This window comes from Grus americana, chromosome 1 (genome assembly GCF_028858705.1).
Source record: "Grus americana isolate bGruAme1 chromosome 1, bGruAme1.mat, whole genome shotgun sequence".
Lineage (NCBI taxonomy): Eukaryota > Metazoa > Chordata > Aves > Gruiformes > Gruidae > Grus > Grus americana.
In genome coordinates, this window is record NC_072852.1 from 89,435,926 (window position 1) to 89,447,743 (window position 11,818).

The window sequence follows — 11,818 nt, forward strand, 5'->3', positions numbered from 1 at the left end:
TTTGAAATACTTTCAAAGCAGAATTCAGAGCTTGGGACAAATCCAAGCAAAGCAAACTAAATGGGTGCAAACACACGCAAATTTGTGTCACCCATGAGGGTCTGCTGTTGCTGGAAGAATTCTGCCATGCCCAGCCCACAGGGCTCTGCAAATGGCCTGACTCCTGCTCTGCAGGTAATAAACACTGGAGACAAAGGTGGCACAAAGCTTTTCCCTTTTCTCCTTGATAGGGAGGTTTATAGATGTGGCATTAAGCTGTTGCCCTCCTGGAAGCCTGACTTGTGTGGATCACTGGGATCAGTGGGTTGTCAGGCAGGCCATGACCTTGAAGGACATTATTTCAAGAGAAGTGAGGCCAGTAGTGGGAAGCTGCTCTGTTCTGGAGGGTCTCTAGGGGAACACACAAATGCAGACCATACCATTGAAAGGCAAGAAAACCAGCTTAACTAAGTCTGGGTCATTAAGAGAACTGCAGCCACTTTCACAAGAAATAGCAGGATCAGAGGCTTTAAAGTCTAGTAGAAGTTGACATGTTAGTGGAGCAGTTATGCAGGCTACAGCGCGCAGAGTAATTTTCTTAGCCCTGCAGGTTTCTCCTGAACCACATAGAGGTAACAGCAGGCAGTGTCTCTTCCAGCATTCCTGGAAGCACTGCACAAGGAGACACAGTGACCTGCCCCAAGTCACACAGCAAATATTAGCCGGCAGCAGCCTGTGTGCAGAATTTATTTTCCCCTCACTGCAATGCAGCTGTCTCTGAGGGGGCCCAGCAGTTCCCGCTGAGTGCCCAGCACTGTAATATGACATCTCCAAACAGGAAGGCAAAATGCAATTACTTCTTTGGGAGTACGGCCAGGATTTTGGGGCTAAAAATCCTGCTCTTCAGTGCCAGGAGTCCTGTCAAGACCTTAAGAAGTTGGTGGTGAGGCGTTGTGCTGTTGCATTAAATTGTTCCTTCTTTGGGATCAGCAGAAAATTGCTTCTTTTGATTTTCCCCTTTTTCACTGTCACAGGCACAGCTTTGGATTTACACTTACGGGAAAGCTGACACCTCCTTGAATGCAACTGGTCTGCTTTAAAGGCAGGAGGTGTATAAGAAGGCTAGGAGCTGGCTGGAACAAAGAGAAGAAATAGGGTTAGAGCCATAAATCAAGCAGCAGGAGGTGAATGAGAGGCAGTGTAGCTTATTGGTGAGAACAAGGCTAGGATCATATCTCCCAGTTCTGATGCTAGTATGGATATGTTGCTGCTTTTTTCTGAGCCTCTGTTCTTTGTGCAAAACAGGCATGATGCAACCTGTTTCACTAAAGCTTCTAAAATGCTAAGTACATATGGAAGAGGGGGAACGAAGAGGTACCCTGAACTGATAAATCAGACCCTCTCACATCTTCCCATCTTTCCCTACAGAGCTTTGACGATGGTGATTCTCGCTTGGACTCCACTGAATTCCTGAAGTTTGTGGAGCAGAATGAGACTGCTGTCAACATCACCACCTACATGGACCAGGAGACCAACAAGCTGCTCAGGTGGGCAGTGGACAGGAGGCCAGAAGGAGGGCCAGGGGGCCAGACGTGATAGAAGGGGACATGAAAATCCTCTCAAGGAAAATACCAGTTAGGGCTTGCACTAACAAAGATAACTGTGCATGAAGTGGTTCCTCACTTAATTAGGTGTGAATACCACCAAAAGGAGCAGTCCCACCCCTACCCTTCGTGTTAGGCATGTATTCCAACCCTCTTTTGCCTTAAATCTAGTAGGTGTGAAGCCAGAAGGTGAGTTGGGTGACAGAAAAATTGTTGTCTTTTTTATTTCCTAATAAATTAGCTTTCCAGTGGACTTTACTCACCTTTTGCCTGGTAGCTAGGTCCAGTGCAAGGAAGATGGTGGGAAAACACAGCTCATGGGCAGCCTGCAGTTAGAGCTGGTGCAAGCATCGCATGAAAATGTAGCTTGAGAGGTCGCCAGGTTTCTGTGTGTTTGCCACTATGTGTGGGACAATGAGGAGAACAGGCTGCTTGTGGTTAGGCTGTGCTTGCATCTGTACTCGTGTGACAGCATGTAGATGTCAACAGGGTCCTATTCCTGTTGTTCTGAATATCTCCTCACTTCCTAGCCCTTTGCCAGCCAAGGGAGTATTTTGTGTCTGTTTTTCTTTTATCTGTATGCAGTGAGGTTTCCTCAGAGAAGCCACTTCTGCCAGGCATCTCAGAGCCTTCCTACTTATTAGCAAGTTTACTCATCTGTACTGTGAAGCCAGTAGAGCAGGGACCTGCCTGGTAGAGCCCTGTGCAGAACATGCCTCTGTGTTTCCTTTCAGGGGACTCTGCGTAGATGCCCTCATCGAGCTGTCAGATGAAAATGCTGACTGGAAGCTCAGCTTCAATGAATTTCTCAAGTGCCTCAGCCCATCCTTCAACCCACCAGAGAAAAGTAAGAACTCATCACTTAGATTGGGGAACCAGAGGGGTCCTGGGAATGGTGGAAAGAAGAGAGACCAGCTTTGGGCCAGACATCAGATGCTGTAACTCCGCTCCCAGAGATAATGTTGATACATGCCTACCTCCCATCTGACAGCACCCCTTGTCCCTGCATTGTCAAAAGTACTGCTTTTTCTGTCCTAGAGCTCCCACAGCTCTCGTGATGAAAAAAGTTTGGATTTTAGAAGCAAGGGCGTAGGTCAAATGGATATGGTATGCTTGGAAGGTCAAGGCATGTATTTAACCATGCAGAGATAAATCACGTGAGGAGTTCATGTCTGGATAACTTAAGAAAGTCAGACCAGACCAAAGTCCTGCTGTGCTCTGCCTTTCACACAGAGAGCCTCCCTGATGAACATCTCAAAGTTCACTATCCTTCCAAATCCTGCTTAGTGCTACAGTTCACGTGGAAGCAGCTTAGTGTTCTGCTGACCAGGCATGCCTAGCTATTCATCTAATTGTCTCCTCAGGGGGTGCTGGTCCAAAGGTGCCGGATTTACGTCCCACTGCGGTGGCACCGAGGAGCAGACAGAGGCTATGCTTCTTGGGGAATATTAAGTTGAACTCTCTGTTGCCTTTTTCAGTGAGAAGCTAGGGATGCTGCGCCTCCCCCAGAAAACACAATCAGCTGGTTTTCACGTGACACCATATAGGCCCTCTAGTTCTTTGAGGGGCCTCGACTTTAATATATTATAGAGCCATGAGAAGAATTGTGAGCTGAAATGAGAACCCTTCCCCCCCCCACCGCCCTTTTTTTTCTCAGGGCAACAGCAAATACACAAATTATTTCCCCAACTTCTCCCCACCCGGAACAGGAATTGTTTCGGAGCAACCAAAACTTTCACTTTGAGGGTTCTCTTCTATGTATAACAGATTAGGAAATTCAAACAAATCCAATATTGAGATTTCATTTGGAATTGAGGAATTGAAATGTTCTTTTGAGGAAGCAAACTGAAGTGTTTGACTTTCCCAAATTATGTTTTGGCTGATTTCACACACCAAATTCAGTGTGAATGTATTAGTCGTTATGAAACTTTTGATGGTTAGGGGAAAGAAGGCCTCCTCCAAAACCATGTACCTCTTCTCTCTCAAGGCGTTTGTCAAGTGCGTTGTCTTTAGCCTGCTGGCTATCTCACAACCACTGCCCTTGTTTTGTGCCTCTCTAGAGTGTGCCCTGGAAGACGAAACCTATGAGGATGGAGCAGAGACCCAGGTGGAGTGCAACCGCTGCGTCTGTGCCTGTGGGAACTGGGTGTGCACCGCAATGACATGCGAGGGTCTGTATGCTTTCCAGACAATTACTGTATTTGGTTTTGTACAAAAGGAGTTTTTGCTTTCTATCTTTCTGAGGGCACCAGCTATCCAGATTTCTTCTCTCTCCAGCTCTTTCTCAGCTTCTCTATGGGTGGCTTCTGCATCACACACACCTCCCCCCCCCCCCCCCATTCTCCATGTCGGCCAAAACCAAGCTGGTCAGAAAGTGTGTAACTGGGTTGGGGTGATGCTTTTGGGGTTTGCAGTTTGCATTTGGTGTCATGGAAAGTTCAGTACCAAACCATCCAAACCAGAGGTACCCTGCATCCAGCTGGCTTGGGACATGCACAGACCAAATAGGTCACTGTCTGCAACCATATGTGTAGGTGTGAGCAAGTCAGCTTTCCTGCATGTGTGTCAGTATCCTCACTGTATCTGTGTTTACAGTATTTGTAAAGCAGGAGCTAGGATCTTGTCTTGCCTCAGAGAGGAGATAGGAGACTTCATCTAGCGATGTCAAGAAAGCACTTTAGCTTCTTGCCATAAGAACTGTAGAAGTAAAAAGGAAATAATGGTGATGGAGATGAAGGGAGGTGGTGTTCACAGTGAGGCAGGGTTGTTGGTCTGTCTGTTCTTTCTCTGGAAGGTCTTTTTTAAACTTTCACAGCCATGTTACAATTGTGGGACATCATGGTGGGGTTGTGAACAACAGCTCTCTGTTTTGTCTTCTCACAGACGGTCCAGGGCCAGTGAAAAGCCAGCTTTCCCCTGCCTTGGGGAATGTACGAGTCGTTTTGAGGAGCCACGTCCGCTCTCTCAGCACTGCACTGCATTTTTCCGGCCATCTTCCCTAGAAACCAGACCTTTGCATGAGTTTAGTTTTCAGTGCTGTGCAGGAGCTGTCAGCAGTACGTTAGTTCAGATCTATAGCCTGTAGCTTGGGCAGACAAAGTAGAGAGGGGAACAGCAACAAGTATCTATTGAATTTCTTTCACATTTATCTGGCCTTCTGCAGCAGAGGCTTTGGGATCACCGCAGCCCAGATTTGGCTGTGGCAGCAGGAGCTCACCTCAGAAGAGGTAACTGTAATAGTAATAGAGCTGCCAGAGGAGCTGTGGGTAGGTCTCGGAGGTTAAGTGACCAAATGAGAGACTCTTTTTGCTGCGTCCCCAGAAACAACCTTCAAAGTTGCTACGCAACACCCGGTCTTGCTGCCTACTTTGTTCCCTGCATCCATGGCAGAAGCATGCAATGGGACAACAATTCCTTGACTTTCTGCCCATGTCAGAGCACCAGAGGGGTTAGAGGCTATTGTTAGAGGGATAATGAAACCAAAGAATCAGATCAGATAGATCAGCAAGTTGCATCTCCACTGAGTGAAATTACCTCTTCATTAAGCATCAGTTATTGTACTTGGATAGTTTTGTTCCCTCCAAGAGGCCAAGATGTTTGAACTGACTATAGGTGCTTCTTTTAAATAATATGCAGCCTCTTCCTTGTTGTTTTATTATTTATCATGTGGGAGGGAGAGACAGGGACAGACTGGATACCCAGGTTCTGAAGTCCCAGGCAGCTACAAGGCCCACTCTGTTTTTAAGACGTCAGCCCATACCTTCCTCCAGCAAATCTTTCCAAAGCTTGAGCCATGCTGTGGCCAACCTGCCTCTTTTTGTTCTCACTGGTTCAGCCTCTGAAATTTGCATCCCCCATTTATGATAACTCCATTTCTGTTTGCAGGGAAGAATGAGAAGGTGCTGGCTCAGAGACAGCGACCTGATCAAGACTTGACTGAGGAGGAGCTGGCTAGATACGTTCAGGAACTGCAGAAGCATCAGGTTAGCATGAGACTGGGAAGGTCTACTTGCACTAAGTCTCTCCTTGCTAGATCAGTTCCCTCTGCTTCTGTCACTTGGAGATTTCTGGTAGAAGGGGGAGCACAGTAAAGGGGGATCACTGCTGCCTGTGGGGACGAATACAGGTGTGGGGCTTTGATGTATAAGCCAGTGTTGGCACTGCTTGTGGATGGACCAAAGGCTTCGGGGCACTGCCAGCTCCCGTGTCAGTGCAGAGCTTCACTTTTGTGCCATCTTTCTCTAGGAGACGGCTGAGAAGACCAAGAGAATGAGCACTAAGGAGATGTAAGGGGCCTCCACACCAGAGGAGCCCAGGAGGATGGGCCCATCCTGCCGTCCTGTCCTCCAGTGCTGATCTCAGTATGCACAAGTGTCTGCTACAGTTGCCCAGTCACAGATATTTACAATGTATAGCGATGGGTTATTTGTTTTGTAATACACAGAGAATGGGGCCAGGAAAGGGGAGCAGAGCCCACCTGTTCAGGGAGCTTCATTGCTGGGGCCTTGGAAGGCTGGGAGGGACTTAGAGCAGCCTCTGGGACCCTTTCCCAGAGCAGACAGCTGCTCCCTCCAAGAGCTGACAGGGATTTCTTGTTCCCCTGGATCTGGGGAAAGGACGGAGGTCAGTGCTGGATAGAAAAGGGGGTCTTCAATCGATACAATTGTCAGCACCGGCCAGGGCTGCGGAAATACAGGCCCGGCAGTTTTGTGGCTGAGCACGTGTGCCGCAGGGCATCATTAGCCAAGGACCTTGCCCTGCTTACCCTCCCCTTTGGTCTGAGCTCCTTGAAGCTGGTCAGCCTGGTGTGACACCTGGAAGTCGTGGTGCCATGCTGCTGGCATGAGTCCAGCACGTCCCTCCTTGCTTTCCACCGGCCTGTCCCCAGCAGTTCCTCCAGTACATTGTGGGCTCCAACACAACATAGTTCCTTTAGACCTCATCTCACTCTTACTCTCCCTGCCCCCTCCTTAGAGGTGCTATCATATTTTTTTTCTTATCACATTCACATGCTGACTCCCCCTTTTGGTTTGGTTTTTTTTATTACTTTATTTCCTATGGTAGTAATTCAGTTTTTGTATGTTTCGTAGCTCTAGACCTTTCAAGAAAACCCAGCCTCGGGGTTTTTGTTATTGACAGTGCTGTAATGCCCATGTACAGTTTGTATCGCACTGCACTCAACCACCGCAAACACCACAAGCAACTTGTGAGCCCTGCATTACAGGGTATTTCTCAAGTGGGGATAGCAATGTCCCCTGTGGGAAGAACAGACAGGGCTGGATGTAATTAGTTTCACCAGGCGCAGATTGGCACTGCAGCTCTCTAGCTCTTGCTCCCTTAGCTAGCAGAGACCATGTGCTCAAAGTCCATGGTCATGCCTCTCTAAATTGCCCAGAGGGAAATGCCAAGTAGTCTAGAGACAGAGGTACTAGGCAATCCCATCAGTAGGTTATTTTAAAAGACTTAACTACAATGAAGTCTGGGCTGTTAGCCATCATCTTGGGCTTTCCATCTCCCTCTGGGGTGAGGTAGCAGCATTATTCTTTGATTCCATGTCTGGGTTTGGAGTCAGGGCTGGAAGCCGCATTACTGACAAGCATTTCACAGTGTCTCTGATCAGACCATCCTTTACACCCTCACATCCCTTCATGGGCCATATTCATCTGACCTGTTTCTCAGAGCATTGGGCCTAGATATAAATGAAATGGTGTTCGTTGACAATCACCTCTGTAGCCTCAAGCCCAGCTGATTTTCTCCTGCAGTTGTCTAACATACTTCATACACTCAACGCACCTGAACATCCTGTTTCCGCGTTCCCTTCATGCCTCTGCTGTGCATCCCAAGCAGTTGCACATACCCTGAGCAGAGATCACTGCTTGTGGCTTCCATCTTCCTGTTTGTGAGCAACTTCAGCAGTTGTTGCCAGATGTCTTGCAGTCCCTAGTGCTTACTCAAGCGAAACTCCACTTGCATCTGCAAAAGCATGTTCTGCTTGAGTGAAGCGCAGCAGGACTTCTGTCCCAACCTTCCGGGTTTTGCACAGTGCTTTCCTTGGAGAGGAAGAATGAGCTGGCACCTGGCAAGTGTAGGCAGAGAAGAAAGCTCAGTCTGTCCTGTGGTCTCGCCCATGAGCCAGATTTGTTGAAGGCTCTCTGGTCTTTGAGCTGTTTTCCTGATGTAAACCCAGAGGACTTCCATTGGCTTTGGCACAGTGACACACTTCCAGTGAGAATCACACTCTACCCTGCCATGCTTGGAGGTTTTGGCATAATACATAGTTCTTCTCCCATAAAGGTCTGGATTTGAGAAGCTGTCACCTATGAAGGTGAGAGGAATGAGTCCAGAGAAGCTGAGGGTAACGTGGACATCGCTACACCGTTATTGTTTGTGTTCTGGTGGCACTGGAGGAAGCAGTTGTTGGAATTAGGAGCATGCATTAGACATACCCTCGCTCCTCCCCAACAGTATGAGCTAAACAGTTTCACGTGCTGGACCTGGAGTCACAGGAACATTGTTAATATATGTTTTGCTTTATTCCAACCCTGCTCTGAAAGGTAGTTTGTGCCTCCCACCTCGCTTCCTTCCAGCTTGCATCATTAAAGTGCCTTAGAGAAAACACAACAGCTTGCCTTAAAGGCTTTCCCTGGATGGGGATAACATCTTATTGTCCAGTCAGGAATATCTCCAACTGGGAGAAGCAAAGCATGGGCAGGAAGAGGAGGCTAATCCATGGCCGAAGGGCTTCTGTAGGCTGCATTACACCATACGTTCTCTAGTCCCCTTCCTGTCTCCAGTGGATGTGTGGTCTGCGAGGATGGCTGCTGGGGACAGCCAGAAAGGTGGCCGCTGGCAGTTGAGGTTTACAGAGCTTGCGCTGAAGGCAGAGGGATGGGCTGATGCCTCGGGCAAGGCAAGCTGAGCTCTCCAACAAGCCATACAACGTATCCTAGGATAGCCTGGGACAGTGGGGTGGGAGTGCAGTGAACATGCCTCCCCGGAAAGGGCTGCCGCTGTGGAGCCTTTTCCTCCTTGGGCCCTCAAAGGGAAAATGCAACTGTGGAGTGCGATGCCGGTTCTAAGGGCTATGGTACCCAAAGGGGACACAAACATCTCACCTCCCCCACGCCAAGGGGAAGGGTGAGTGATGCCCAGACTGTACCCTGCAGCAGGCTGGCTGGTCGCTAACTTCTGCAGGGTGACTTGGCTGTTGGGAAGGGAGCGATGAGTTCCAGCCGTTGCCCTCTGGGACAGTTGCTGTACAGGCTGCAAGGGGCAGGGAAGGCATTTTTTTATTTTAATTTTTTTTTCCCAAAAAAGCCAAATTTAAGCAACAAACAAGTCCCATTCCTCCCTCTATATTCCCTCCTGTATGTGTGTGAAATTTATCAGTATTCTGTAGGTTTCCTTAGTGCACTTATTTTACTTGATTTTTGTAATTTTTTTGAAGCAGGGGGGTTTGGATATTACTACCAAATAAAATTTTAAAAATAACATGTGTTTTGTTTCATTTCTCACAAGCCACATTCCTCATTTTCAAAAAAACCACCACAAAAACCTGTCTTGTCTGCACATCCCATGATGGCATTTATACACAAATCTCAATGCATTTGACAAACACAAGACACGACTGTCTCTGTTTTACAGCTGGGGAAACTGAGGTACAGCAGAGAGAAGTGGGAAGTTGCAATCACGTGGCGAGCCAGTGGCAAAGATGCAGCCTGCAGCCACGACTCCTGGTTGCTTCCACAGTCCTTTTGGTGTTCCCCGTTCGCTCCACCTGTGTCGTTGGGAAAGAAAAAGCTAGCAGCTGTCCATGTGTGTGATGCAATCACGAATGTGTGTTAGGGTCATGCTGTCGATAGAAAGGCAAACGATTGTAGAATGGGAAGAACGCAGAGGGATGCAGGGCAATAGCTCTGTCCTCTGTGGCGCTGGGGGAGCTGCAGTACCTTCTGGTTTGGGCAGTGCCTTTCACGAAACAGGGAGCTGGTGGAAGGAACCCAGAAGCAAGTAAAAATAACTAAAGGCCTTGAAAATGTAACTTACCAGGACAGATCAGAAGCCTTAGGCACAGTTAAGAAAAGCTCTAAATGTTTGTCTTCAGGTGGAGACTGCTACTAAGATGAACATACCCATCTCGCTGTGGTGGATGGGACACACTTCAGTTGTGGTAGTCAGGGCAGATCTAGGTGAGTGTGGTGGGTTGACCCAGGCTGGAGGCCAGGTGCCACCTCAGCTGCACAGAGGAGAGAAAAAACAAAAGGCTCATGGGTGGAGATAAGGACAGGGAGAGATCACTCACCAAATACTGTCACAGGCAAAACAGACTCAACTTGAGAAAATAAATTTAATTCATAACCAATCAAATTAGAGTAAATAAACCCAAATCTTAAAACGCCTTCCCCCCACCCCTCCCTTCTTCCGGGACTCTACTTCACTCCCAATTTCTCTACTTCCTCCTCCCCCAGCAGCACAGGGAACAGGGGTTGCGGTCAGTTCCTCTCACTTTGTCTCTGCTGCTCCTTCCTCCTCAGGGGAAGGACTCGTCACACTCTGCCCCTGCTCCAGCGTGGGGTCCCTCCCACGGGAGACAGTCCTCCACCAACTTCTCCAACATCAGTCTTTCCCACAGGCTGCAGTTCTTCACAAACTGCTCCAGCGTGGGTCCCTTCCATGGGGTGCAGACCTTCAGGAGCAGACTGCTCCAGCATGGGTCCCCCACGGGGTCACAAGTCCTGCCAGCAAACCTGCTCCAGTGTGGGCTCCTCTCTCCATGGGGTCACAGGTCCTGCCAGGAGCCTGCTGCAGCGTGGGCTTCCCATGGGGTCACAGCCTCCTTCGGGTGTCTCCACCTGCTCCAGCATGGGGTCCTCCATGGGCTGCAGGTGGAATCTCTACACCCCCACATCCTTCCTCCATGGGCTGCAGGGGGACAGCCTGCCTCACCATGGTCTTCTCCAGGGGCTGCAGGGGGATCTCTGCTCCGGCGCCTGGAGCACCTCCTCCCCCTCCTTCTGCACTGACCTTGGTGTCTGCAGAGTTTTCCTCTCACATCTTCTCACTCCTGTCTCCGGCTGCAATTGCTCATGGTGGTTTATTTTCCCCCTTCTTAACTCTGTTATCCCAGAGGTGCTACCACCATCACTGATGGGCTCAGCCTTGGCCAACAGCAGGTCTGTCTTGGAGCCGGCTGGCATCGGCTCTGTTGGACATGGGGGAAGCTTCTAGCAGCTTCTCACAGAAGCCAACATTGTGACCACCCCGCTACCAAAACCTTGCCATGCAAACCTAATACATTGAGGCATCAGGGAATGCTTTTTAATGCCAAGGTTAGCAAAGAACTGGAAGACACTTCCTTGATACTTCACAGAGTTCCTCCCTGTATGATTTTAAGAACAGACAAGAGTAACAGCTACCAGGAATAGACCAAGTATAGCTGATCCTGCCCTAAGATGGGAGAACAGGCTGGTGACCCTCCTGAGGTCCCTTCCACTTCTGATATGACCTTATGAAGACACTGCTGAATGGCTAATGTCACCTTTGCTGAACTGAATGCCGAAATAGCCTTTAATGGTGTCATATAACAAGAGGATAATATCTTGCCATTCATCTCCCCCAAAGCTGTAACGGACTCTCCACTGTGAGCTCTTCTGTGCAAATGACAGGCTTTTACTTGGTATGCTCCTTCCAAAGCTGTTTAAAAAAACAAACACTGCTTCTTACACATTACTTGTCACACCAAATGGCCTCTTCAGCATGTACCAGCTGCTGCATAAGCAGTCTTAACTGTGGCATTCCCTGCCCATTCACTGCTCAACTGTAAAGTGGGTCTGCTTTATTACTTTAATTTCTACTGCTAGAATTTCCCAGGATTTTAAGAAGGAATGAAAGGAAGTGTCAGCTACAAATTTAGCTAGATGGCACTATAAATACTTTGCCTTGTGCATCATGCATACTCACTGAAGTGAAATGATTTTGGGGTGGGAGAAAGGAAAAGCAGGAAGGCTGTTGCCCACCTCAAGCAGCAGCCTGGCAAAAACTCTGACCTGTTTATGGAGTTAAGCACATCTGAGTATTGAGTTGCTGCACCATGTAGCTACATCCACTAAATCACTTCACAGTTCTCCAGCACCGTTAAGCTTCAAACTGAAAAAATTAAGTGGTTGATCAAGACTATGAACTGCATTTGTAAGGTATTTATTAACTTTAATTCTGAAGATGGGAACAATTTAATC

General features: G+C 48.4%; 1 protein-coding gene across 1 annotated transcript in view; it reads left to right on the forward strand.

The window, feature by feature from the left end:
* The window catches only part of FSTL1 (follistatin like 1), a 55,822-nt gene extending 46,748 nt beyond the window's left edge, over positions 1 to 9,074 (forward strand). Inside the window, exons 7-11 of the mRNA XM_054805541.1 lie at positions 1,408 to 1,526; positions 2,318 to 2,430; positions 3,644 to 3,754; positions 5,469 to 5,566; positions 5,829 to 9,074. Coding sequence (XP_054661516.1) covers positions 1,408 to 1,526; positions 2,318 to 2,430; positions 3,644 to 3,754; positions 5,469 to 5,566; positions 5,829 to 5,873 — 486 coding nt within the window. The 3' untranslated portion in view covers positions 5,874 to 9,074. The remainder of the gene's footprint in view (positions 1 to 1,407; positions 1,527 to 2,317; positions 2,431 to 3,643; positions 3,755 to 5,468; positions 5,567 to 5,828) is intronic.
* Positions 9,075 to 11,818: the final 2,744 nt, after the last annotated feature.